Source organism: Manis pentadactyla, chromosome X (genome assembly GCF_030020395.1).
Source record: "Manis pentadactyla isolate mManPen7 chromosome X, mManPen7.hap1, whole genome shotgun sequence".
Classification (NCBI taxonomy): Eukaryota; Metazoa; Chordata; class Mammalia; order Pholidota; family Manidae; genus Manis; species Manis pentadactyla.
This window is the reverse complement of record NC_080038.1, coordinates 121,985,131-122,011,799: the sequence shown is the minus strand read 5'-3', so window position 1 is coordinate 122,011,799 and position 26,669 is coordinate 121,985,131. Positions and strand designations below refer to the sequence as shown.

Genomic DNA, 26,669 nt, shown 5'->3' with positions numbered 1-26,669 from the left:
TACCTAATTACCCTCTTTAATTTGTTCATTCTGAAAAAATCCCAAATACATGAATTATGTTTGTATGTTCTTTTACCAGGGCCTTTCTTGAAAAAGCTTTTTTGAATCAATGGTCTTTCATATTTCAATAAAGTATTTTAAAGTTTACTTACCAAATCTGTCTTAAAGTATTCCTTAAAAGTATTTGGAGATAGGCGCTATTAACTATTAAAGCATTGATGAGGGCCATCTTACTTATCTTATTGGACAGATTCCCTGAAAAAGGTAAATGCTTTTCTTCATTTTGCTATTGTCATAATTCCCTGTTGATGGGCCTACCCACTGTCTTCTTTTGCTGGCCCTTCATTCATCAAGTGTTTTTTACTTTTTCACAGCATGAAAATCCTTGCTATTTCCCACTGCATAATAGCTTGTGACTTTACAGAAAGGTCATATCCTTGCCATATCTAAAATACTGCCATGCGAACATATACCTGTAAGATGCTGAGTCAAGATAGAAAAATGCACATATATTTCCAAGTGTACATTTTTCCTCAGAAAAAAAGTGTGTCAGCAAACCCACAGGGAACATGACAGTTTATCAAATACTCATTCATTTCCTCTGAACTTTGTTCTTACGAGATAAGGTCAGTAGGGAGACAAGCTTAGGTAGTCGGTTTGGCTGTTACAGGCAGGGAAACTTTGTGGTACTACATAGGTACAATAAGTCCACAGAGAAGGGGGCTCCTATGAAGTCTGCTATAAATAGAGGGTTGGATTTAAGATATTATTTGTGGTAGAATGGAAACAGAATTAAAAATATGAGAAACAGCTTTAAAATCTGTTAGGCATGTTTAGACATCAGCTTATGTTTTATTTGATTTACTTTATTGAGTTCAGAATCCAAAGTCTATTAATAATAAAACCCAGATTTGCCCTTGAGGATTTCAAGACTGCAAGATACATAGTCTCCCTGTTAGTGGGCTGTAAATTCTACTTTGTTGCTGATGTTCGCCCTTGCAGTAAATGGGATGCCATTATTTTGCAGTTTGTAGCTAGGGGTGAAGTTAAACTACCCAATTTGGACACTTTCATAATTTGGGGGTCATTGGCTGGATTTTCATCACTACATCAGCTGCCTTTTAAATGGATATTTTTATGTAGAAAGATCTAACAAACCTGATTGGAGAGACATCATCCACATCATAAGAGACCTGAATTTGCTTTTCAGCTTTGTCACTGATTATCCCTGAGACCTTAGGTAAGTCAGTCTATTGCTATTATTGCATTTGCCAAGTAGGAACAGTGAAGTCTTGCTCACCTCACAGGGTTATTGAGGTACTAAAATTATATAAATTTAAGGTAGTAGTGTTACTAATGCTGAAATAGCACTGATATTCAAAGACCTGTAAAAGTAAGGATGGATAGGGAAGGAATGTGGAGAAATCTCTTCTCCTATTTAGTAATTCTCTCAATGGAAGAACTCTTGCCTTTTTGTGCTCTTAGGGTGGGGTGGGGTGCATATTTTGAAAAAAAATCTCCAGGTGACATTAATATTCCTTTCCATACCCCTCTACCTCCTACTGCTTTTTGCTGACTGGTTGTGCTGAAACGATCAGGATTGTCTTCTGTGCCATGACTCTCTTCACTGTATCTGTGTACAGTAGTCCCCCCTTATCCACAGAGGATACATTCCAAGACCCCCAGTGGATGCCGGGAACCACAAATAGGACTGAACCCTACATATACTATGTTTTTTCCTATACATACATACCTGATAAAGTTTAATGTATAAATTAGGCACCATAAGGGATTAACAACAACAGCAGCTAATAATAGAACAATTTAAGAAACATACTGTAATAAAGGTTATGTGAATGTGGTCTCTCCCTCTCTCAAAATATCTCATTGTACTGTATTCACCTTTTTTGTGATGATGCCTACATCATGAGATGAAGTGAATGATGTAGGTATTGTGATGTGTTGAGCTTCTGGCGATATGTCAAAAGGAGGATGATCTGCTTCTGGGCCCCAGTTAACCACAGCTGACTGAAACCCCAGAAAGCGAAATGCAGACAGAGGGGAAGACTGTATAGATCAGTGACTAAAAAGGCAGCTGGGCATTTTAGAGTTGTGTAAATTCCATGATTCCAAGCAAGTTTCAGTAACAAGCTGTTTGGACTATAGGTGCCCCATTAGTATCAAGTTGAATTTTGGAAGGTCTGTTGGCCAGCTTTCCCAATGTCACTTTAAAATAAATGTCTTCTTGTGAAACTTAAGTGCCAAATGGCCATTAAAATTACCCAGGTCATGGGGCCTTGGGAGGGCTGTTGTTTTGTTTTTCCTGATTGCCTCTCCTCCACCCCCAGTCATTTTTGCCCATGCATTTGGGTGCCCTGCTCTCCTAGCTCTCAGCCACCCCTGTTTTGCAACTCTTTATTTTCTTTCTGTTGCTGAGAAAAGCATCAACAGGAGAGAGAAACCTTTTTAAAAAGCCATAGTCTAGAGGCATTTAAACTTGCAACAGCTACTCTTCTTTTTTATTAAACGGTCATTTGTGTCAGAGATCCTATTTGCATGAAGAATAAAAATGAAAAGACAGACAGCTGCTTAGGATTAGTGCCATTTTGATTTCTGCACTTCCGTTTTCAAGATGATGAGCTTTTATTGTTCCCTATGAGAGATCCACTTTTCATATCTCAGGTGACCAGACTGACTTGAGAATGCAGTTGGGCGCATGAATAAAATGGGACACAGTGCTCATTTGCAATTTTATTTTTTAAAAATGAAATATTCAAAGTACTTTTTCTTTCAAATATCGACACATAATGTTTAACTTGAAATATTTACAGCATGTTGGTGTGATGCTCTTGTAGAAAAATGCATGCTTCTGGCCTGAAAGCCAGAGCAAAATGCAAAAGACCATTTAACTGCAGCCAGAGAACAGGAACCTGTACAGTATCCAGTCACTTTCAGCACAGGAGTGAGAGCAGGAATACAAAATTGGAACCTATTGTTTCCTAGCAACATGGCTCAGGCCATTATAACACAATTTTCGGTATGATTAGAACCTCTAACTGTTGTTATATAGAAACTGAAAATCTTGGCATACACTGTAAACATCTTCACTTTTCATGAGAGAGTAAGCAGCTAAAAAGAATATTTATCTGACGTAAAGGCGATACTTCTCTTTTTTGCCTTCTCTCTTACTGATGCTTTTGCCAGAATAAAGATTTAGACATTGTCATGATTCATACAAGTAAAATATTTTTCAAGGACACAATCTGATATACTAACATTTATTTAAGAGGTTAAAGTCCACCACTAAATCTAAGGAAAGATTTTTAACTGCCAAACACATTTCCTTTGACAAATAATATAAGATGACAACTGCCAAGACAAAATCCACAGCAAGTTTAACTCTAACTATTTTCAGTTACTGTTTAGGAAGTAATTTCTTCTTACACACAGTAGTATATTTGGTCCTTAATAGCTTTCACATGAAGGACACACTGAAATGACAGTCACTATTTTGTGGTTGAATTCTTTGTTGTTGTTTGTTATTTTCTGGGTTTTTTTGTTTTTTTGCTTTTTTTGTTTGTTTTTTTTGCTTTTTGCAGGATAAAGAACCTTCCAGAAGACTGTGGAAGAGCCATCTGAGATCATAAGTATTACTCAGGTCAGCTATGTGTATGTGATTTCCTCCAAGAAAACAAGAATGTTGCATCCAATCTGTGGCCTTCTGTTTTCTCACAAGCTATACTACACTCCAATCTCTTCAACAGTTTCTTTCAATACTTGATTACTGTACTTTTGCTTCCATTACCACTGAATTCCATTACAGTTGCCATTACAGGAACATCTTTATAAATGCAAAAACTTTGCTCTGACTCTCTCAGGTGATAGTACAGTGGAACCTGGTCCAGTTAAAAATATATTTTCAAAAAAGGAAAGAAAAAAAACCCCAGCAGAAATAACATCATAGAATGCTTGAAATGGCATCAACAATGATGGAAAAGAAAACTCTTAGGAAAATTATAATTTAATTTTTTACCTTTCTATGTAGTTAGCATGTGAATTCCAATTTATACACTGTCAAGTTTTCATACATTTGGCTATGTTGTATATATTGTATTATATTATATATAGTCTATATATTATAGATCTAGATAAATTGACTGTAAGGGACACGCTTGTTTTATACATTATTTTGCTGGGTTAAAAATAAAACATATGCCTATTTACTATGGTGAGTGTTTTGCTAAAAATCAGTATGAATTGGGCTTTATTTTCCTCTCCTTCATGAGTCATGCTTCTACTCAATAACGATTAGAATGACATTTAAAAATAAATGTATTTTAATGTCTGTTACACTGAACTTTTCAGCTCATTTGGATCTCTAGATTGTAGTGCAAAAGTAATGACAAAACACAATAAAAAAGCACAAATGAAACGGGCCTAATTAGGAAAAAGAAACAACCACGAAGTATTCCCTGCCTCTAGCCCAGAATGTTCTTCAGTGGAGAGCCCAACTACTGGGGCTCTCTAACTCACTTGCAAGGTTGTGTGGCTGTGCAGTGTCAGCTGCCTGTCTTCTGGTTATGAGAAATTCACACATTTTTCTTTAAAATGCTTTTGCTTTCATCAGGAAATGAAAACGAATTGTTCTTGCATTTATTTAAACTTCAGAACTACAAGTCAGTGAAGACATCCTTTGTATTCAGCTGAATAGGCAGCAATGTACTCAATATCTCCATGTTCATATTATTAAATGCCAAAATGTTTCTCTTAGATTTACTGTTCATTAGTGCTAACCTTTTGGGTTTTTTCTCTTTCCTCCCAGCAACTTTGGAAGTGGTACAGAGAATAGTAATGGTTCAAGGCAGTATTAAAACCACAGCTATAAATGATAAAAAGTGCATTTCCTGAATATAATACAAATATAACTTCAAGAAACTAAAGGCACAAACGAAATAAATATGTATTACAAACTAGAAATGCACAGTCAAGGTAATTACCCTTAAGTCAAAGCTTCAAATATTTGTTTCTAATGGATATTTAAAGCAGTTTGAACATGATACATCTCATCAGTGAATTGCAAGAAAGTATAATAATCACTTAAAATATAAGCAAAATAGACTCTAATATTGACATCTTGGATTAGTGATAAAATACATCATCACATTTATGAATGCACTCTCTATATACAGTTTACAAATTAATTTTCCATTGATTTAAAAGAACATCAGAGGTTCTAGGAACTTAAGGTCCATTTTTAGGCTGGTGTGGAGGTATTCAAATTTTCAACAAGTTTGTCGTTAATTTTAGAATCCCATCCGGAATAAATACTGTACCACTAACTCAGGCCTGATTCAGGAAAACAAGCAAACAAACCAGTAATATGATTGCAGTCTGAATTAGCAATCTCTTGAGCTGGTATGCTTCCAATTAAAGCGAGAGACGAGTTCATCATGAAGTCTCTCTCAGAATATGTGTGTCAGAATGTGGGAGTCCCAGCCTGAAGGTTTTGAAAATGAAATGTCTCGATACATCCTCCCCTACTCTCTGTAAGTCCTTACCTTTCCCTTACTCCACTTTGTGTAGTCAGGAGCCAGACTCTTTAAAAACCTTAACACGAGTCTGGATTCTGATTTTGCATATTTTCAAAGAAACTGTTATCACAAGCAAGGCAATGACCCCACACTGCATGTAGGTAGTAGCTGGAAAGAGTCCAAAGTGTAACATTCCATCATAAATTCTCCTTCAGACATAGCAAATGTCCAGACTCGGTGATGAAAGTGCTGAAACTGGCTCAGGGGAATTTTCTCCAGGCCACATTGTGCTGTCATGTATTTTCATTTGTGGTAACTTAAAATTACCCAGCATTTTACAAACTGTCTCTGTCACTGGGCACAAATCTCCCAGTTCACCAAGGGGCTCCCTTTACTACAGGAGTCATAGAGATTGAGAAACTGCAGTTGATAGTAACACTAATCCTGGTCTTTTTTTTTTTCCCCAAATTTTAAATGATCAGAGAACAAAAATAACCATTCCTGGAAATCAGGTATTTTTCCTAGGCAGGAAAGATGAATAATCAAATGGGTTAAGACAGAGAACTAAAATAATTAACTGTATACATTGTTTTAGTCAAAAATAGCCTGCTTCCCCAGAATTTGTTGAGATGTTTTAGTTTGGAAAGGGATTCACTTATTTAAATTTCCTGACTATGGCTGGGAGATAGATGTTCAATACCGAATTGCACATTTGGAAGAGAAATCTGGGTGGGCCGCAACAATGTGGGGGCAACTACTGTGAAGATTGGTTTGGTCTTCCCTTTGGTACTTTCAGGACTATTTTTTAAAGACCATAAGGCTCTCATCAATTTCTGCTGTATTAGTGAATGTATTTGTTGGCGTCCCAGGCATGTATGCCTGCTAACGCTCTTTTTTTTTTTTTTGTATCAGAATCATTTGTAGTAAATTACCTTTCATGTGCACAAAACCACTGGATTAGTGTATAAATACTGAATCACTGATGTGAAACTATGACCAGAACACACCCTATATATAAATGAGAAATTCCTACCCAGGTTAATAAAAGCTGTGTTTACATGACACCAGTACAACTAGACAATTTGGTAAAAAATGTTGTCCAAATGCGTTGGGTGGGAGAAGTTCCACTGGCCAGCTGCCTCGGTGTCATGTACACACAAGCAAAGGGGGGTGATTCAGCCTGGTTACCGCAGCCCCAGGGAGGCGTGGTAGACAGAACCCAGCCACCACACACCACAACACAGCACAACAACATGGCATTTACTTGAACAAGCAAGGAGGAATAATCAGGGAGAAAGGGCGAGTGGGTCCTGACTCTAGGAGACTGTGGCTGAGGACATTTTACACTTCTTTTTAAATTTCCTAGAACAGATCCTGAAAATGGGCAAGGGCTGGCAGTTTTTCGAAATGCAAGTATTGCACCCCCTTTTGAAATAGCCTGCAAGTTCTGCCAATAGTTAAACATGAAACTTTGTGTCACAACAGAGATACAGAACCTTGGGTTCTTCCTGTACGTCTGAACATATGCATGGCTTGACAGATTTAAAGTGGTGCATTCTGAACTCTTTTCTAGCTGTCTTGAGTTTCACTTGTGTTATTTTGAATACTGCCACACAAGAACTAAAAATCTCCATCATTTCTTAAAGTTTAAATGACAATATTAAAATACCATCTTCCGTCACTTTGAAAGGCAGTTGGATATGTTTCTCCTCCATATTTACATATAACGAGTTCTGATCTAGAAAACCAATACAATAAACCGTTTTGTGTTTTAAAAACAGGCAGTCTTTGGTGACGCAAAGGCAGAGATTTTTTTCGTTACCTCCTGCCTATTTCGCTCTGTCTCATAAAGTGAATATTGTTGGCACTGTCAGAAAGTTCTAAGTACTGCTCAACCGACAAAACAAAATAGCCATCATAACCTTGTACCCTCCCAGTGCTCAACAGCTGCTGCCTTTCCCCCTCTGTCCAGGCTCTAATACCCTCCTCCCCTTCCTGCAGCCTTCTTTGTTCCTTAGTCCAGGCCTGGGCCACCGCACGCTGTCTGGCAACCTCCAACACGTGATTCTTTTCTTCTTCGACAGTTGTCCCATACCGGATGTTGAAGCACAGAGCCCCATGCTGGAGCTGGATATCGGCAAACCGTCTAGTCCTTCCACTCAACACAGAAGTCATCTGGGACACAGTGACATTGACACCATTCTCCAGAATCCTCCTCCCCCCAGTGTTACCAATGAGCACCAGATCTTCCTCCAGAGACCCAAGCTTAATGAAGTAGTGAGTATCCCTCCCCTCTATGGTAAAATGTAGGTTTTCCAGGTAATGAGCATTATTGAGAATGGCAGCAAGCCGCCTGCTATCTTCATTGGCTACTCCTATAATATCAGCTGTTACTATGCCATCCTTGATGGCAAATTTGATACCTTTTCCAAAAACAGAGGGGACGGCAGCAAACCTGGGTTGCTTCCCTCCTTCAAGGCACCGTCCGTCATTGTATCGGGGAGTCATAGGAAGTTGGTCCAAGGAAATGAAATTTCTGAGCTGTTTCTGGAGCTCACACTGAATACCCAGGATAGTCTAGGAAAGAAGAAAAGCACAGGGCAAATGCAGTACAGAATTAGACACCTGTCATGTGCTTGGTGATGGTGGAAAGTAAAGGCTTGCAAAGTTGCTTCCTTCTCTCTTTCATTTGCTGGTGAGTGATTTAAAAACAAGCCAAATTTGGAAAAGAAAAAACTAACAGCTGACTTGATCACCTGGCATGTATCTCATGATAGTTTGGTGTGTTAAACATGAGGAAATATGTTCAAATTGATATCAGAATCTCAGAGCTAGAGGGCATTTCAAGTTAAGTGGGTCCAGTTCCTCCAAAACAAAGACATTTCATTTTCACCAGTTTAACTAACACTGACTAGCTGTTCATCACTGTATATAGAATAATACACTGGCCACAGTGAGGGATCAAGATATGGCATAAGGCATTGTTCTTGCTATCAAGCTGCTTATGATCTTGTACATAACAATGGCAAATTGGCAAGTTCACTGGTCTTTTTATGTGGACTTGAAAAATCCATCTTATTATGGACAATTTCAAACATACTAAGAAATAAAGAGAAGAGACAAATGAACATCCAAGTATCCATATAAAGCTTCAACAATTTTCAACATTTTGCTGAAGTTTTTTAAGGTTTAATTACAAAAAGCAGTTACATATTATATGTCTACACAGAAGGAGATAAACCCACAGTACCTACTTAGAATCTCTTTCCCTTAAATTTTTTTATACTTAAACTTCAAGCCTTGCCACCTGAATTTCAGTTTCATTTTTTTAACACCATTTTTTTTTTTTGCAAACAGAGATTCCCATTCTCAATGGAAAGAAAAAGTTTCTTCTTGTTTTCATTTGTACCTCATACTCCTGATGAAATTATGAATGAACCTTGAAAGTTTTGGTGTTCCTTGTTTTTCCAGAGACTTGATCCCTGTGATATTTATTACTTTTGCTTCATTGCTCTTATATGCTTTTTCCTTACCAGAATAATTTGTTATGCCTGTGCTTCTTAATGCACTATGCCCTAAATTGTCTGGCAGTTGGAAATCGGATGTTTTATGCCTCTTGCTGACCACTTTACTGATACAGAACCCATAATTGCCCTTAGTAGCCCATTTCAGAATTTTTAAATTTCAGTTCCTCTTTTCCTCTTGTTTGGCTACCACAGCAGTCATCAAGTCACATGTTAGTCTTTTCTTTTCCAAAAACTTGAATTTCTCAATCGTTTCCTCATGGAAGCTTTTTTCTACCTCTGTGTGAATCATGGCCATTTTAGTGAATATTCCAGATGACTCAAAAATAAGTAAGCAAATACATGGTAACACCATTTCATGGCGTTGGATGCTGTGCTGTTTTTTCAGCTAAATAGAAATGGTAAAACTTTTACTAACCTTTCCAGGATCCCACTCTTGAGTTTTTGTCTGAAGTTGTAGAAGCTCATAAGTTAATTCCAAATTTTCTAATTCTGGTTTGGGAAATCCAGGTAGAACATTGTGTAACTGGAAACCAAATAGCTCCAACCAACTTCCAATGTCTGTGAGACATAAAATATAAAAGAACACAATTTTAAAAGCCTGTACTTTAAAACCTTTGTGAGAAGCTTGAAAGATGCATCTCCTGCCTTCAATATGTTTAGCCAATGGGAAGTTAGGGATAAAACTCCTCCTTCTATCTATCACCCACTTTAAAATATATGGTCCTCTCTCTACAGGGTAACATTTTGATCCATGGATAATCAGATAGGTTCCATTTACTGCATAGTGGTACTAAGGTCACACGACTGTGAGATTAGGTTTACTTGGTGCAACATAATCCTGAGAGTTTTTCTTTTTAACAAACTATTCATATGAGCTTTTAAGGGTGAAAACTACAAACAGGAAGCTCAAAAGGAAAGAACAAATGTACTGGGATGCAAAAGCCTCATGTTTTATGCCCACTCGCACAGATCTGCTCACTCTAGAAGACTAAGGAAGAGAGTGACTGCACAATAACTTGTGGGCTAACTGGCAGGAAGGGGAAGCATGTTTACAAAAGCATTGAGATTATGTGATAAACACTACCGAGTTATCTCCGGTTTAGCGTAAAATTTTACACCGTTCAAATACCTGTGGTATACTTGGCAACATCTTGAATTTTGCCAACGGGGTAGTTATTTTCAAAGGAGTAGAGGTTGAATGGTTTAGGAAAGAGGTTCAACTGTTTCCATATGTGATGATTAGGCGTCGTCCACCTACCAGCAACAACATCATAATCCCTTTGCCCCAGGTGCACTAATTTCGTAAGGAAATCATAGAGTCCGCCGTGAAAACCAATGATGACCTGAAAGTCAGGGTAAGTGTCATGATAGATATCTCCATAAGGCGTGTACAGTATTTCTTTTATCACCTGACCTCGACTGCTGAACACAGCTAATGGAGTGCCTGTATTATCACAGGCTACGTAATATTCTTCACCACTGCTTAGCTCCATGGCAATAAGGTGACCTTGGAGATCATAATACAGGGATGTAATCTCTGAGCTCGTGTGGTTGTACAAATGAGTAACTCTGACGGGGTTGGCAAGGTCTGCATAAAAGAACTGGAGGTGCTGCCCTATGCTGGACTTACTGGCGACACGTCGCCCAAGCCCATCATAGTGATACTGCACAGTCCAGCCTGAAGCTTTGTTGTAGGCTTTCTGCAGCAGACCATTAGAGTTATACTCAAATATGTCATTTCCCCTCTGCCTCAGAAAGCCATCTTCATCCATTTTGTACTGAATTTCTCCTAGTCTGGTGATGCGGTCTCGGAGGTCATATCGGAGAGGAGTCAGTCGAGCAGTGTTCCCGTGGCTTAAGAGGTTGATGTTTCCATTCAGGTCATAACTGTAACGCCACTGGGTTTTATCATTTACAGACACAGTTTGAAGTTGCCCATCAGCATCGTACTCATAGAAGTATCTTGTTATATTGGCATCTACTCCAACTCGTATATCACAAATTACCATGCGGCCCATGTTGTCATATTGGATGGTCATCCAATAGGCAATTGCCTTGAGGATTTCATACTGGACTTCAATAACTTGTCCGTTGGCGCTGAAGATCTTGGTGTGCTTCATCACTGTCGTAGTGATGACCTGATTTAGATCGTAATTAATTACACTGAATTTTCCAAACTGCTCTGTTCTGCCAGAGACATCAACATAGCGGTACAGATCTATGGGCAAAGGGGTTTCATTTATCACAGCTTGCATGCTGGTGACACGGAAGTTGTTGTAGCTGTAGTCAAACCGAGCATTCACAAGCCCTTCCTCACTGAATCTGAAAATCTGGCGTCCAATAAGTGGTCCTGAAGGAATCAAAATGAAATAATGAGAACAAAGCTAGATGCTTAATGTTGAACAGCCAGAATGGTCTAGTGTTATTTTCTTTAGTATTGATGCTTTTACCTTCAAAATAAAACATTAGAAATTGACTGCAGATACCTAATGCCTGGGCATATCATCTCATAGATATACATTTTCATAGTTGTGGTTATTAAATTTGAAGAAAAATCCCATATATTATAGTAATTGAGGAATTTAGTTATAGAAACTACATACGTAATAACCCATCTGGTAGTTTGGGGTGATGAAACTGTTATTATAAACATACTTTCTTGTTATAATCGCTGACAAAAATACTTTTAATTCATTTACCCTGTGCTGCAAAGTCAGAGGGTGGAGGGTCAGGTTTTAACAAAGCTCAGCATTAAAGTAACTGGATTTGGGCATTTGATATACCCAAAGGATGCAATACATTCAAAAGTTCTGACTTTTGAAGATATTTTGTCACCCCCTGAGGCTTATAGAGGTTACACAGGGCTTGGTCTCCATTTAGTGAGACTTGTATCTTGCAGTTGGCATCTTCGGGAAGATTTGGTGGTGAGGAGGAACGGGTATGTGGTTAGCCTACCTTGTTTGGGAGCTGAGAGAAAGAGAAATGCACTGTATGTTTTTAAGAATCAGCTTCCATGTCACCTATAATATGCTTTTAATTTTCAGCAGAAGATAATTTGGTAACTGAAGTGAAAGTGTGTTGGATTGAACATCTGTAGGTTAACACTTCTGTCCCAGACTGTGGCCAGCAAAAATGTCCTGAGAAAACACTGATGTGGTTGTATGCATCACCACCATTCACAACTGACCTGTTTGCCGGTATCTGATTGTGCAAATGAAGCCATCATGCATCAGGTGTATTGTCTTAATAACTCCAGAAGACTCTTCATATGTTAATGTGACCTGAGTGGTATCATAGAGAATCTCAGACAGCCTTGCTTGCTTGGTGTACTTGTATAAAATTCTGCGCCCTGTCCCCAGATGCAGGGTCTGCCGCAGTCGGCCATCCCGACTGTAGTCTTGGATAAAAGAAGCGCTACTGTCTGGCGGGGTGTAGATGTTCCGGTAGTAGCCCACTGAAAGCATGGTTTGTAAGCTGTGGCGCACCATACTAGGCATGGTGACTGAGAGCAGACAATCCGACTGATCATACTCAAAGATGTAACGCCGCTGGCTATGTAACAGAAGCATCACAGACTGAAATGAGACAAAGGCAAAACAGCATGAAGATGTATTACTAAAGTTGAGGAGATTCAAGAAAATACATGTTTGTCCATTCAACACAAATTTCTCAAGCACCCATTATGTGCCAGGCACTGTGGTGGACCCTAGTGCATACAGTAGTGGGCAATAATGGGGTCTATCCTTATGGAACTTACAGTTTAATGGAGCAGAAAGACTAGCTAAGCAATCAAAGTACAGTGTGACTTGTGTTCTGACAGGGGAGGCATGGGGTGCTTATGGGAGGTGGGGGAATGAACCGCTAACCCAGACTTAAGAGGACAGGAAAGGCTTCCTGGAGAAAGTGACACCCGAGTTGAGACCTAAAGCATGACAAAGGGTTAGCCAGGTGAAAGCAGGGAAGTGAGGGGGACCATGTAGGGGAAGAGTCCTCTTGACAAGAACACAGCATTGTGAGGGTCTGGATAAGAAAGAGAACACACCTGGCTTTTTCAGAGAATGAGAAGAATTTTGTATGGCCAGAGCATGGGCCTGTTGGTGGGTGGTGGTCATAGGCAGGAGATGAGGCCACTTAGGTAGGTTGGGTCCAGATCATGTTGGGCTTTCTAAGCCAAGCCAAGGAGTTTGGACTTAAACATGTTGGCAACAGGGACCACTGAAAGCAAGTTGATGGACCGGGTGCTTGTAGAGTTGGGAGAAACAAATTTTATTACAGAAAGGTTACTGTTGCTTCAGTGTGGACTTTGACTGGAGGGAGGTAAATGATGGGCAGGGCATGCCACATATTAAGTTATAGTCACCAAAAGTATTTGACTTCATGTAGTAGTGATGTCCTTCTGAAAATTTATATATGAAATAATATTGTGATTGCTTTGCAATTCATGTTTTAAATTTTATCAGGGAAAACATGCAATTAAAAGTGAAGAATTCTGTGAAAACCCTTTTCCGCTAATGTGATTGGTATTTCAGAAAGTTATTTGTTGAGGTATAATGACTTGCAGGTAATTAGGTATTTCACTGATATTGGTTTATCTTATTTTAATTTTAAATATACACATAAAAGGAGCACTGTTCTAGGGAGACTCAATCCTATTTCCAACTGAAAAGCATTGAAATCTCATCTTTTAATAAAAGTAACAATTGTTCATCACTGGAGACTCTGAAACAAGTCCCTAAGGGAGCTCTCCCTCTTCCTTCTTGAGAACTACCTTATCAACTAAAAGGATTTATTTTATCTTTATTTTTTGAAGTTTGTGTTTTGGAAACAATAGGAATCTTTTCATTTTTAAAATATAAGTTATATATTTTTGAAAATGAATTACATAAACGTATACAATGCATTTAAATCTTCTAAATATGAAACTATATTCTAAAAGTGAGTATGTTTCTTGAAACTGCATGTCCTCCCTGCCCTTCTGAGAATTATTGATTTTGAATCACATGTCAGGACTGTGAAGTCAACGTCAGCAGTTATTTGCTTTGTTCACTCATCCTTCCAGTCTTTTCCACCAAGCACTCTGCCTGGGGATACAGGGCTGCGTGTGGAAACCCTGTCACCCCATCACCTGTGCACAATCCGCAGTTCCCAAAACCCTGCTGAACAGGAGGCAGGAGACTTGGCACTCCTGCAAGAGCATGAGGACACGAAGGGAGGGCGGCTTCCTCCCCCAAGGCAGAACCCAGCAGAACCCGGGGTTGGTGGCAGGGAAGAGCGGTGTGTAGGGGGAGGTCCTGGTAGAAAATGACTTTGCCTTGCCGCTATGCTGAAAGCCAGATTTCTCAGGTCCTTTCCACTCTCTTCTGTCAATTTGCCATGAACAAATGACATCTGTCACTTGGGACGCAGGCCAGGGACAATCACCATATGGCTCCCACACATTGTCCAGTACCAGCCTGCCTGGGCCATGCCTTTTCCAGTTGCTGTGCCACCCTTGCCAAACATTTATAGCACAATCTCCATTGTGTTCTCTGCCCTGCTCTCCTCCTCCATGCTGCAGTAAACCCACTGCCTGACCCTGTTCCTAGGTGGTGCCGATGCTGCGCTGTCTCCATAGCTCCCTGGTCTGTTTTCAAAGCTTCTTGCCAATGGCAAGAATGTGGATGACGTCATTAGAAATCTCGTGAATGTAACCGTTGTGTTGCCAGAATACCATTTAGCTCTCAGTTGGCTGCTTTTTCCCTTTGGGTGGCATTGTTATCAGTTTGTTCAAAAAAAATCCTTATAGTCCACCCAGTGCCCACAGTGCCGCAGGATAAAAGGCCATTTCTTATTAGCCCTAACAATAGAGTGGAAGGCTTTTATTTTTTTAAATTGATTGTGAGATCCTAAAAGAGATCATTGTGAAGAAGAAGAAACAAAGAACAATCGTGCCTGTATACTCATTTGAACAAGAACAGAAATGAGATGGTAGAAATTTGAAACGTTAAGGCATTTGAATGACCACCAGATGGCAGTGTGGGGCCACCTGGAGCTCAAGCTAAAAAGGTTGCCTTCTCCCACTAGGCAGCCTTCAAAATTTCAGCCCCAAAGAGGCAATTTTGTGTAACCGTATCAGACTAAAGCATCCTATTAAATGGTTATAACATATATTTAAATGCATTTAAAAAATGAAGTTCTTAAGAATGATTTTAGGAAACTGGAAGATTTACATTTACTGTAATACAAAATTTTAGCCTCACAAGTCTTCAATATAATTAACTCAGAGAAGTCTCATAAATCAAGATAGAAAATTAATGACCACATAGAGAAAATTTAAGAAATAATAATTGATTTTTTTAATAGAGAAGAGATCATTTAAGCAACCGCAGCTATTACCTAAATACTTATTTTTCTCCTAGTGGCTACAAACCATTGTGCATGAAAATGATATGGGTAACATTCACTTACTCTAGAGGAAGTCAAACAATTTTTATAAAATTTCTGCTGCTTAGCTGAACTATCTGCTGTTGCTTTTTAATATATCATGGTATAGAGGTGGCAAGCAAATTTACAAGAGGTAGTTCCAGAAGTATTTGAGGTATAAAAAGAGGTGTACATTTTAAAGTCTGAGAATTCTTAATTTAAAATATACTACAAAGAGCTAGCCTCTTTGTCCTTGCTCTGCCCTAGGACACAGTGAAAGAATGTGCTAACAAAGGTCATGTTCAAAAGAGGACTGAAAAAGCACAGGGAGATACAAAACCTCCTCACCTCTCTGGAAAAGTTACATGTAAGTTGGATTTTCATTAATTCAATATTCTTTCCCTGTTTTTTTTTTTCTAGAATCACAATTTCAAAGATGCTCTAGTTTCCTGCCTTCTGTTCTTCTCTGTTTTAATTTATCTTCATGTAGCATTTAAGTTGTCAACTTGAAATTAGTACTGCAATGCACTATTTAAATGAAAAGCGACTAACTTCTATTGAAGACTGGATGTGCTGGGTGTCTTATATTATTTCATTTAATCATCACATCTATTCAGTGAATTAGTTATTATTGCTGGTTGTAATAATGTTAATAAAATCAATCTCATGATAAAAGATTTCTGGAAAGTAAAGATCCATTCCATAATTAGTATTTTGTAGGTTCTGAATTTTGCACATAATAGGATTGCTTAAGGCAAGGACTAGCTTTTAATTAGATGACAAATTAAATGTGAAATCAAAAAAGGGGCAAAAGTCAACTAAAACGCACAAGTGATTTGGCTTGTCTCACTGGCCAATAAACTAGTTTTTGGAAGTCACTGGGGCTTTTATCCATACATTATTGTGGGTCAATGAGGTCTCATATCTGTCCATCACAGACACCGACAAGCCTCATAGAGTTTTAATTTTGTTTTCAAAGAATTATTGCCAACTAAGGTTCTGTAGCAAAGAGAACTTATGTGAAGTTTGCTTCACATGATTTTTTGCTCAAGTAGGTTTGATGAAATAATCAGCTAATTCAGAAAAGTGAAATAATAAAATTGCTTCATTTGTGTCAGAAAAGAGGCTGAAAAAACTGCAGGCAGGGCTGGAATTTTTCAATAGGCTCTTTTGTTATTGTTTAGACAGCCTGAAGGGAAAGTCTTAGGAGACCCAGATGCAACTGTCTATAGGCACAGTGGCCAGACGATGACGCTAAAGAGGTCGGGGTTATCAGTTCAAACCCTTGCATACTCTTAAGGAGGGTTGTTGGCTTTTTCACTAGCCACATACATGACTCATGGATCCAGCAAGGATCAGTGCATATCCATCCTCATTCCTGGAAACACAAATCAGGCTATATTCTGCTAATAATCAATGGCATCTTATATATATATATATATATATATATATATATATATATATATATATATATATAGGTCATCATTATATACCTTGCCTATATAAATATGCCACTAAATATTTGGATTTGGTTAATTTTATAACAAGGCTAGCACTCTGTGGACATTGACACGAATGATTGGCAAAATCATACAACTAATCATTCTTATCAAAATTTAAAAGAAGAAAGATCCACACTACAAGATTCAGTCATTCCCAGTGCAGAGTACCGATTATTGATTTGATCCATTTCTTCAGCAGCAATAGTCATGGGGTATATACAGCAGAGGACTCCTTCCTTTACCTGGCTCCTAAGTGGAGTTCTGCTTTATCTCCTAGGCATTTCTAACTTGGCAAATTCCCTAGATACTGACTTTGGGAAATAGTACAACAGTTTTATGATGACATACAACCACTGACACACACTTTTTTTTCAAAAAACATTCATTTTGGGGAGTATATCAGAAAGACTTGGCATCAATGGGTGCAAATAGTGAAATTTTGCCATGGGAGCTGTGAGTGCCTCTGACTTTTCTAAGAACTTCTAGGGGTTACCTTGCACTGTTACCTTTGAATCCTCAAAGGAAAGCATTTTTTGGTTTTTCCATAAATTAATTAAGGATTGATGAAATCAGTTGAATGAATAGGCTTGGGAAACAAGAGACACTATCTCAGGACATCAGAAATTGAGTTCAGATAGAGATCAATTTCTCTTATTGCCCTCTGCTACTGAGCCGGCCAGAACCCATAAGGATGTTTGACAAGTGATTCCAGTGGCGGGACTAAAATCCACATCTATTCCTACCAGATAGAGGCCATGAGCCCCCATTACAGATGCTACTGGAAACTCATGGTGCACAAACGACTATCACCAATGAGGCTCCACTGCCACCATTCCCTTAAACCAATTACTTGTGAAAATTAGTACTCAAATGTATACTAAAAGATTTCACTATCCTTCCAAAATTAGAATTCCTTATCCTCTGTGTAAGAGGCTCTTTTCCAGAGCTGAGATACATTAACACACAATTTTATAATTTTCTACCTATTTTGCCTCAGTATGAGCTTTCATAGTAATAAAGATATCTTTTCAAGACTGTGAACAAATATGCTCAAATGAGGAGAAAGCTAAGCCATTATCCTGACTTTGGTCTGAAAGAGTTCCTGGCAAAGTGTGGGGTTGGTGAAAGCTTTCAGCTAAAAAACAGCTTATCCTTTGAGATACAATATATATATTTTTGTTATTTACTACTACAGAACAGAAGAGCCAGAACACAGACTTTTTTCCTGCAGAATCTACCAAAGTGGGGAAATTAGGGCCACTTTCAATATTCTCATCAGAAACTCAGAACTAGTTTATTTTCCTCACATACTTACCTTTTCTAAGTAGGTATAGCTCCAAATTTTCCCATCAGCCCATGTTCTTGATATTATTTTTCCACTCTGGTCATACTCCATTTTTTCATTCCATGTCCCTCTTTGAATAAATGTCACCAATCCTGAAGGTGAATATGTGATGTTCACTTCATTATATCGGCTTACAGGAGACCACAGAACAGGTCGTCCAGTCTGGTCATAAAGAATTCGAAGGGTGAATTTCCGGTGGTCATCATAGATCTTCCCTGTGCGAGTTATATGATCAAAATCTATGGAGAGCAGGTTTCTGTTATGGGCCTACAAAACAGAGATATGAAATATATTTTAAGCACTGCCTCAGTTCCCTGCATCTAGCGCATTCACAACCACGAAGCCACCTTAGATCCACCTCCAGCTAAAGACAAAAGATGTTGGGGGTTAGGGTGCATTTATGGGAGACTATCAAGCAAAGCACAGTAAACAAAGGTAAGGCTGTTATGCAGATTTAAGTCTTTACCTTATCCATTGATAAGAGTTTCTAGAGATTTAGTGTCTTCCTCTTCCTGATATAGAGAGGGAGACACTCTTAGAAATTGAGAGTTGCCTTATACAGGTAAATGTCTCATAAAAAAGGATAACTTCTACTTAGTTTTCAGAGCTTCTACTGTGTTTGTAGTTTCTTAAAAAAAATTGGCCTAAAATAATCTTTATGCAAAGAGGCATATTTTTGGGATGGCAAATTCTGCTCCCCTTCAAATGGAAAAGGAGAGACTTTGATAAATGTTAACAGCAGTGGCCTGGGAGTCGGGAGACATTTAATTAGCTGCTTGTCTGTGCAGTTATTTCTTCTATCAGGACATTAGTTTTCTGATCTGTGAAATGGGAGTGATATTATCACTTTATACCACAGAGTTACTTGTGCTAAGAATGAAAGATTACATATATAGGTACCTGGTGAAGTGTAAAAATATTAATAATTGTTATTTTTAGAATATAATGATTATTTTTCTCATTTGAGTTAGGCCTTTGAATGGGCCCATGTGTCAGAGTCCAAGATGATTATGGCTTGGTATACTAATTTGTATCTGCAGTAATTATCAACATGATCTGGAACAGAATGTTAAATACCTGGTTAATGAGGTAGGGGTTTAACTACATTAGGGTTTAACTACATTAATCATTGCTGGACTAAACTATGTGGACTAAACATACTTGTATTAGGTAGAAAGATAGTCATGAACAGGGTAGAAAGAAAGTAAAGGACTCAAAGAGCTAATCAGATAAAACCAGAGAGCCAGAAAGGACTCAGAGTTAATTAGGTGAAGTTTCAAGGGCCAGGAGTGACTTGGAATGTCCAGACATTACCCAGATGTAAAACAACTCCCCAGATAAAGAGAAACTTCAGAGCACAGGCCCAGCAAACATCAGAGCACAGCCCATGTCTTCATTTCACTAATTAGATCAGGCCTCCAAGGCCAAGGATTGTCAGTCAAGGACTTCTCTGCCCTGTCAAAAACACCATAAAGAAGCCTCATAGTAAGCAGTCATGGCCTGTCTAACTTAGGCAGACCCACTCTGTTACAGAGTGTAATAAAACTTGTTTTGCTTTCCTGGCTTTGGTTTCATGTTTCAGTCTATCTGACTTCCCTGTGTTATTGAACCAAACTCCTTCCCAGCAGTTGGACTAAACATTAGGGTTTGACTACACTAATCATAGTTGGACTAAACTGACTCACCAGCTATTCAACCAAACTTTATGTTCACTTTTTAACTTTTGTGGTCAAGAATTCCTTTAAACAGCCGAAAGCTATGCACTGTGTCCCCAGAAAAATGCATGTAAGCACATGCATCAACTTTTTAAATAAAATTTCAACGGGGGTTCTGAAACCCAATCATGAAACCTCTAGGGGTCTCAAGAGTCCAATTTCAAAATCCCGGTTCAAAAAGAGGTATTTTCCAATTAAGGTTAAAAAAATTTTTAAATTGAGTTATAATTGACATATAACATTACATTAGTTTCACGTGTGTGACATAATGATTTAATATTTGTATATATTGTGAAATTATCACAATAAGTCTAGTTAACATCTAGTTATTAACTATAGGCAACATGCTATACATTGTATTTCCATGATTTATTTAGTAATTTTATAACTGGGAGTTTGTAGCTTTTGACCACACTTACTCATTTGTCCCTTGCTGCCACCCCTTTCCCATAGGGCCACCACCAATCTATTCTCAGTATTTATGAATTTTTTTTAAGGCTCCACATATAAGTCCAGAATGAGTTTTTATCTTAGTGGCCTGGATGACTGTGAAGGGACTAGAATATGCCACCCCAAAATGTACCAGTTTGGCATGTGGATTACTTTGAGCTGAAGGCAATCAAGAACCAGCAGGCTCAAGAAAAACCTTTACCTCTCCCTTGACTTTCTAAAATAATTTAAATAGGGGGTGTGGCCCAGAAAGAGAGCAATTACCAAAGATCATTCTTTATCTGAAAGGCCTATCTGTATGGCAAAGCAACATCGAATTCCCAAACATCTGCTCTCCTTATTGTACTGTGAACTATCCTCTTCCCTTCTGAAACCTTAGGTCTCTCTCTATCTCATTCCTTAACTCAGGATCGCATATAGGCCTCAATTGCCCAGCTTGTCCTTAAGTCTCATATCTTTGGAGTTCCTGTATGTATGGAATTAAATGTGTTTTCCTCCTGTTAATCTGTTTCACATCAATTTAATTATCAGAGCAGCCAAAAAAACCTAGAAAGGGCAAAGGGAAGTTTTCTGCCCTTACCATTATAAAAGCCAATTTTTTTCATTTTAGATTGCATTCTTCCTTTGCTCACTTTGCTCTTTAAAATAACCTCCTCAACACCCCTGACTCTCCAGTATAAAAGAGATATTTTTTCATTGCAGAAGAATTGGAAAACATAGAAGTACACAAACAAAATTATTACCTGTAATCCCACCCTCCAATGCAAATCATTGCTAATATTTTGCTGCATTTAATTGCATTTATCCTACTTCTTTGCATAATCTATATTTGTACATTGAAAGAATACAACTAGGATTGTACTTAAAGTTTTATGTCTTACTTTTTCAGCTAATGTTTTATCTTGAGCATTCCTCATGTTGTCAAGTATTCTTAAAATGTAGATTTTAATGGTTGCATAATATCCTCCTATGTGATAATTATTTATCCTTTCTCCTATTGATGGAAATTAGAATTTTTGTTTTTTATTTTCCTTTCATATTTTGTTGAACATTTGGCAAATATCCTTAGTACAGAACCTTATGAATGAATTTACTGGGTCAAAATGGCAAGAACATATTAAAATTCCTGATGCAACTTGAGATATGCCTTTATAGTGTGCAAAGGTTGTACATATTTATGCTGCCATTAACTAGTGGGAAAGCCCATCTCATTCCATCCTTATCAGCATCAAGTATTATCACTGTTAGCAAACTTTTCCCAATAGGAGATTGGGAAAATGGTATGTTACTGTGGTCTAAATTTGCATTTATTTGATTACTAGTGAGACTGAACCCTTTTTAATGTCTAGTGGCCACATGTATGTCTTCTATGAATTGACTACTCATGAGATTTGCCTGTTTTTTTATGAGGCTGATGATATTTGCCCTTAATTTTGAGATTCTGTGAAAAAGAACCTATCAAGTGTTGCATGCCATGAATCCTATCCAGAAGACTAGTGATCAGATACTCAAATTATTTGGGAAGAAGTGCTGTTAGTCTCAGGGGTAGGTTTAATTCAGGTAACAGAGCCACAGATTGGGAGTCATGACTCTTTAAGCCATCTGTAGCCAATGCGTGCAGTGTTGTAGTGCATAAATATACGTAACCTGCTGTTATCACCGAAAAGGTGATAGAGAAGCAAATATATTCTGTCTTTTGATATGCAGGGCTTAGAAACCTATATGAAACCAGGTGTTCTTTCTTCAACTACCTTTCCTGTGGTTTTATAGCCACATATCTCCAACTGTAATACCACTCATTTACAATAGCTATAAAATATCCATGTACTCCCAGAGACGGTTGTAACTGTTACAATTTATGTTATAATGATAGTTAAAGAGCCAAAGTAACAAGTGATTTCCAGTTCAACTAAATTTGTGGTTTTATTTGTCTGATAGATTAAGTTTACTACTCAAGAACACATTTCTTAATAAAGTCATTACAGCTACACAAGCACGGATCACTGTTAAAAACTGGTACAAAGCAAGCAGAGGAAAATTCTGCCTAGTGTTCTTTCTCTGCCTGCCTAGAATTCGGCAACCATGCTTTTCTGTTTCTTGATAATGCACTCCGATATTCAGACACTGGTGAAACACGAATTTCAGTCAGGTTTGGAAGGTGTGATAAGTGATTTATAATAAGTACATATTTGGTCTTCCATCCTGTTCCTGGCACAGACCTAAAACCCTTGGAATTTCCTGTGATAAGAGCAATAAAGGTGTTATGTTAATAAGGTGATATTTGGAAAGCCCTTAGGTAACCTAAGGATGGGGCTGGCTGTCAGGGGAACAAATCATGTGATTAGAGGGGTGGCACTTTCAACATCCATCCCCTAACCTCCAGGGAGGGGAGTGGGTCTGGAAGTTGAATTAATAGCCAATGGCCTATGGTTTAATCAATCATGACTATTAAATGAAGCCTTCATAAAAACTCAAAAGGATGAGGTTTGGGGGAGCTTCCAAGTTGGTGAACATGGGGAGGTCATGGGAGAACGGTGAGCCTGGAGAGGGCATAGAAGCTCCACACCCTTTCCCACATACCTTGCCCTATACATCTCTTCCATCTGGCTGTACCTGAACTACATTATTTTATAATAATAAATAAATAAAGGCAATCTACTAGGTGAAATGTTTCTTTGAGTTCTGTGAATCACTCTAGCAAATTAATCAAACCCAAGGAGGGGGTCTTGGGAACTAGGGGGTCTTTATAGCCAGCTGGTCAGAAGCACAAGTAAAAACCTGGGGTTGCCATTGTCTTCAAGTGGGGCAGTCTTGTAGGACTGAGCTGTTAACCTGTGTGATCTGACGTTATCTCCTAGTCGGTAGTGTCAGAATTGAGTTGAGTTGGAGGACACCCAGTTGGTGTCTGGAGAATTAGGTGGTGCTGTGTGGGGACACCCCTCTGCCCTAACACACACATTGGAATTGGATCTCAACTAATTGAACTACACACACTTTCGAACAAGACCTTTGAGTTTGGCAACTGATGAGCTGTATGTTGGAGTAAGAAAGCTGGACTTGGTAATTATTTTTAATAGGGGAAGAAGTATCTACAATTTAATTTATCCTTTGGTTTTGGTTTCCCTTATGTTTTTTTCAGCTGTGCTAAGGAAAAGAAGAAGGCCTGCTTTTTGTTCATACTTGGACCAGCAAGGAAAGCAGGAAGAGTGCCCTGGGGAGCCATGGATTGGGTTGCCAGCAGAAATTAGAGCACCCATGAAGGGGGGGTACAGGCAGAAACTTCAAAGAAGTGTCTGTTGCCTCTGCTCACATCCTTTTCTTGCTCTTTCCTAGGAGTTTGTGTTTTAATAGCTTAAGAGAAAATCCAGTTGACCCTTGAACAATGCAGGAGTTAAGGGTGCCAACCCCTACATAGTTGAAAATCTGTGTATAACCTTTGATTCTCCCAAAATGTAACTACTCATAGCCTACTGTTGACTGGAAGCCTTACTGATAACAAAGAGTTGATCAACGCATGTTTTGTATGGTGCATGTTTGTATACTGAATTCTTACAGTGAAGCAAGCTAGGGAAAAGAAAATGTTTTTTCAAATTGCTACAAATGTCTAAAAAGTTTTCCAACATATTTATTGGAAAAAATACACATAAAAGTGGCCCCATGCAGTTCAAACCCATGTTGTTCAAGGGTCAGCTGTGAACACACACACACACACACACACACACACACACACACACACAACACACACAAAAGGAGCTGAACGCTAAGCTATGATCACGGCAGTTGATTTCCTTTCATCAGAAGGAGGAGAAGGCTGAATTTTTTTTATTGATATTGCTAGGCTGACCATCCAAACCTACTTAGGCTTGTCTATAAATGAACAGGACATGTGTCCAGCGTTAGCGTTAACCTCCACTACTCCATCTGAAGTTTCCTTTTACCTTTTCTTTCTTGTTTTACTATCAAGACACTCTCTTTGCTTGCCAGCCCACAAAATCTTAGTGTCAGGAGAAATCTTAGGATGTGGTTATTGAGCTGGACTGACGGGGTTCAAATCCTGGTATCATCACTTACTAGCTGTGCGCGCAACCTCTCTGGGCCTCAGTTTCTTCATCTCTAAGATGACAATGATGATAATGGAGCCCACCTGACCAAGTATTATGAGCAGCGAATGAGTTAATATGGCAATTCACATAGTAAGACCTCAGTGAATGTTAGCTGCTGTAATTATGATTTAATGGTAATAATACCACTAATAATAGAGATTGCATAGCCCATATTCCTCATTTGATAGGTGGGAAAAGTGGTGCAAAATTATTGGGCATACCAGTCTTCCTCAAAATCTTACTTATTCCTCTCACTTGACTTCTACCATATTATTTAACTTGGACACATTTTGCACTATAGTAATTTGCTCTTGTTTAAATACTTTCCTGTTGGTGAATTCAACTGTGTAACCATATAATAAACATTAAATTTTTTTATACCAAATCATTAATGCTTATATACATGTGAAATAGTGTGTGAAATAATTCTTTCTAGTTATCTTAGTGGAGCTGATGCAAGAGTAACAGATATAGTAGCTTCTATGATTTGAAGGCCCTTCAAATCCCCTCACCCCAAAACCCACACTGCCCAGTGGCCTCAATGCCTGAAATCTGTCTCCAGGTGACTCCTTAGGGGTAGATGCAGTATTATTGGGACTGAGAACCACAGATATATTTTTAAAATAGAGTCATCTACCTGAAAGCAGGCTCCTTATCTAAATTTTCACAAAATGAATCCCTCCAGCAAACCTGGGGAGAAGGAAGTTGAAATAGTGTGAAGCAAACATTAACTCCAACCCTGAGCAGCCTGCAGCTGCATGCCCTTTCAGCGAAGGTGTTTTCTGAGAACGGAGAGATGCTGATCTCTCTTGGCTGCCTCCCAAATTCCCCATCGTTTGTCAACTGAGGACCCTGTGTTTCAGCTGGGATTGTTTTCCCTTTCAGAGCTCAGGTCACATATGAACATTCACATGTTGCATTTAAAAAACAATCTACCCCGTTCTCAGTTATCTTTGAGGGCAGAGAAAAAAAAATCAATCGGAAGGGTTTTAGATTATTCTTTGCTTCATTTTGCTTGTAAACACATGATCATTTTACTTGATTTTATGACTTTGGTTTGAAGTGCAAGCTTCCTGGATTTTTTTTTCTTTTAATAAAGGAGGCGGCAGTTCTGGGGTTTTGCTGTAACCTCACATCTCAGTCTTTGAAATCTTGTAAAGAGCTCTGGGATCTGATGCTGGGATTTCTCATATAATGGCATTATTATCCATAGACACAGCAAGGTGCAATCTGGATGAAGCTCTTAAACCAGTTTGCTTTTGGTGAATGTCCAATTCTTTTACAACTGCCTCTGTTGTAATCTGCACTCTAATTTCTCTATTGTCCAGGGAAATGCATTTATGGGGACAGATTGATGCAGCAGATGAGAAGATACATGGATTGGACGTAAAAGTATTTTGCAAGGAAGATGATTCAAACACAACTCAGGTTGCGGGGAAATGGATTTTTAAAATAAACGAAATTTCAGGATGTCGATATGCTTTATTTCACTTGCTGGAGCTGATGCTGGATGGCACAGGGGTAACAAATCCCTTCCCTGCTTAGGCTGAGCAGGATTATTATGTTTCCCAGCAGTTTGCCTCCCTTACCTTGAAGGGGGACCCTAACTCGGTATGAAAAAAATCACTAAACAAAGGGGCGGAAGATGGCGGCGTGAGTAGAGCAGCGGAAATCTCCTCCCAAAACAACATATATCTATGAAAATATAACAAAGACAACCCTTCCTAGAATAAAGACCAGAGGACACAGGACAATATCCAGACCACATCCGCACCTGAGAGAACCCAGCGCCTCGCGAAGGGGGTAAGATACAAGCCCCGGCCCCGCGGGAGCCGAGCGCCCCTCCCCCCAGCTCCCGGCGGGAGAAGAGCAGGCAGAGCGGGAGGGAGACGGAGCCCAGGACTGCCGAACACCCAGCCCCAGCCATCCGGGCCAGAGTGCAGGGCCCTCGATACTAGGAAAACAGGGCAGCAAGAACAGTGAGCAGGCACTGGAGGCTGGGCGACAGAGGACATAAGAAAAGCGCGCGACCATTTTTTTTTGCTTTTTTGCTGTTTTGTTTTGGCGAGCGCTTTTTGGAAGTCTTAAAGGGAT

At 38.8% G+C, this 26,669-nt stretch overlaps 1 protein-coding gene and 1 long non-coding RNA gene across 3 annotated transcripts in view; one reads left to right on the top strand and one right to left on the bottom strand.

The window, feature by feature from the left end:
• The first annotated feature begins 315 nt into the window (after positions 1–315).
• Positions 316–26,039, top strand: LOC118910030 (uncharacterized). The gene is made up of 5 exons (XR_005023812.2): positions 316–1,240; positions 3,600–3,658; positions 7,616–7,808; positions 15,728–15,827; positions 25,904–26,039. It is a non-coding gene; the product is annotated as an uncharacterized LOC118910030 (long non-coding RNA).
• Positions 2,739–26,669, bottom strand: part of TENM1 (teneurin transmembrane protein 1) — a 735,522-nt gene continuing 711,591 nt past the window's right edge. For both annotated transcript variants that reach the window (XM_036880853.2, XM_036880855.2), the window contains exons 30-34: positions 18,278–18,574; positions 12,246–12,633; positions 10,188–11,408; positions 9,474–9,616; positions 2,739–8,108 (exon numbers count right to left, since the gene is read on the bottom strand). In XM_036880853.2, the coding sequence (XP_036736748.2) occupies positions 7,350–8,108; positions 9,474–9,616; positions 10,188–11,408; positions 12,246–12,633; positions 18,278–18,574 (2,808 nt within the window). In that variant the 3' untranslated portion in view covers positions 2,739–7,349. The remainder of the gene's footprint in view (positions 8,109–9,473; positions 9,617–10,187; positions 11,409–12,245; positions 12,634–18,277; positions 18,575–26,669) is intronic.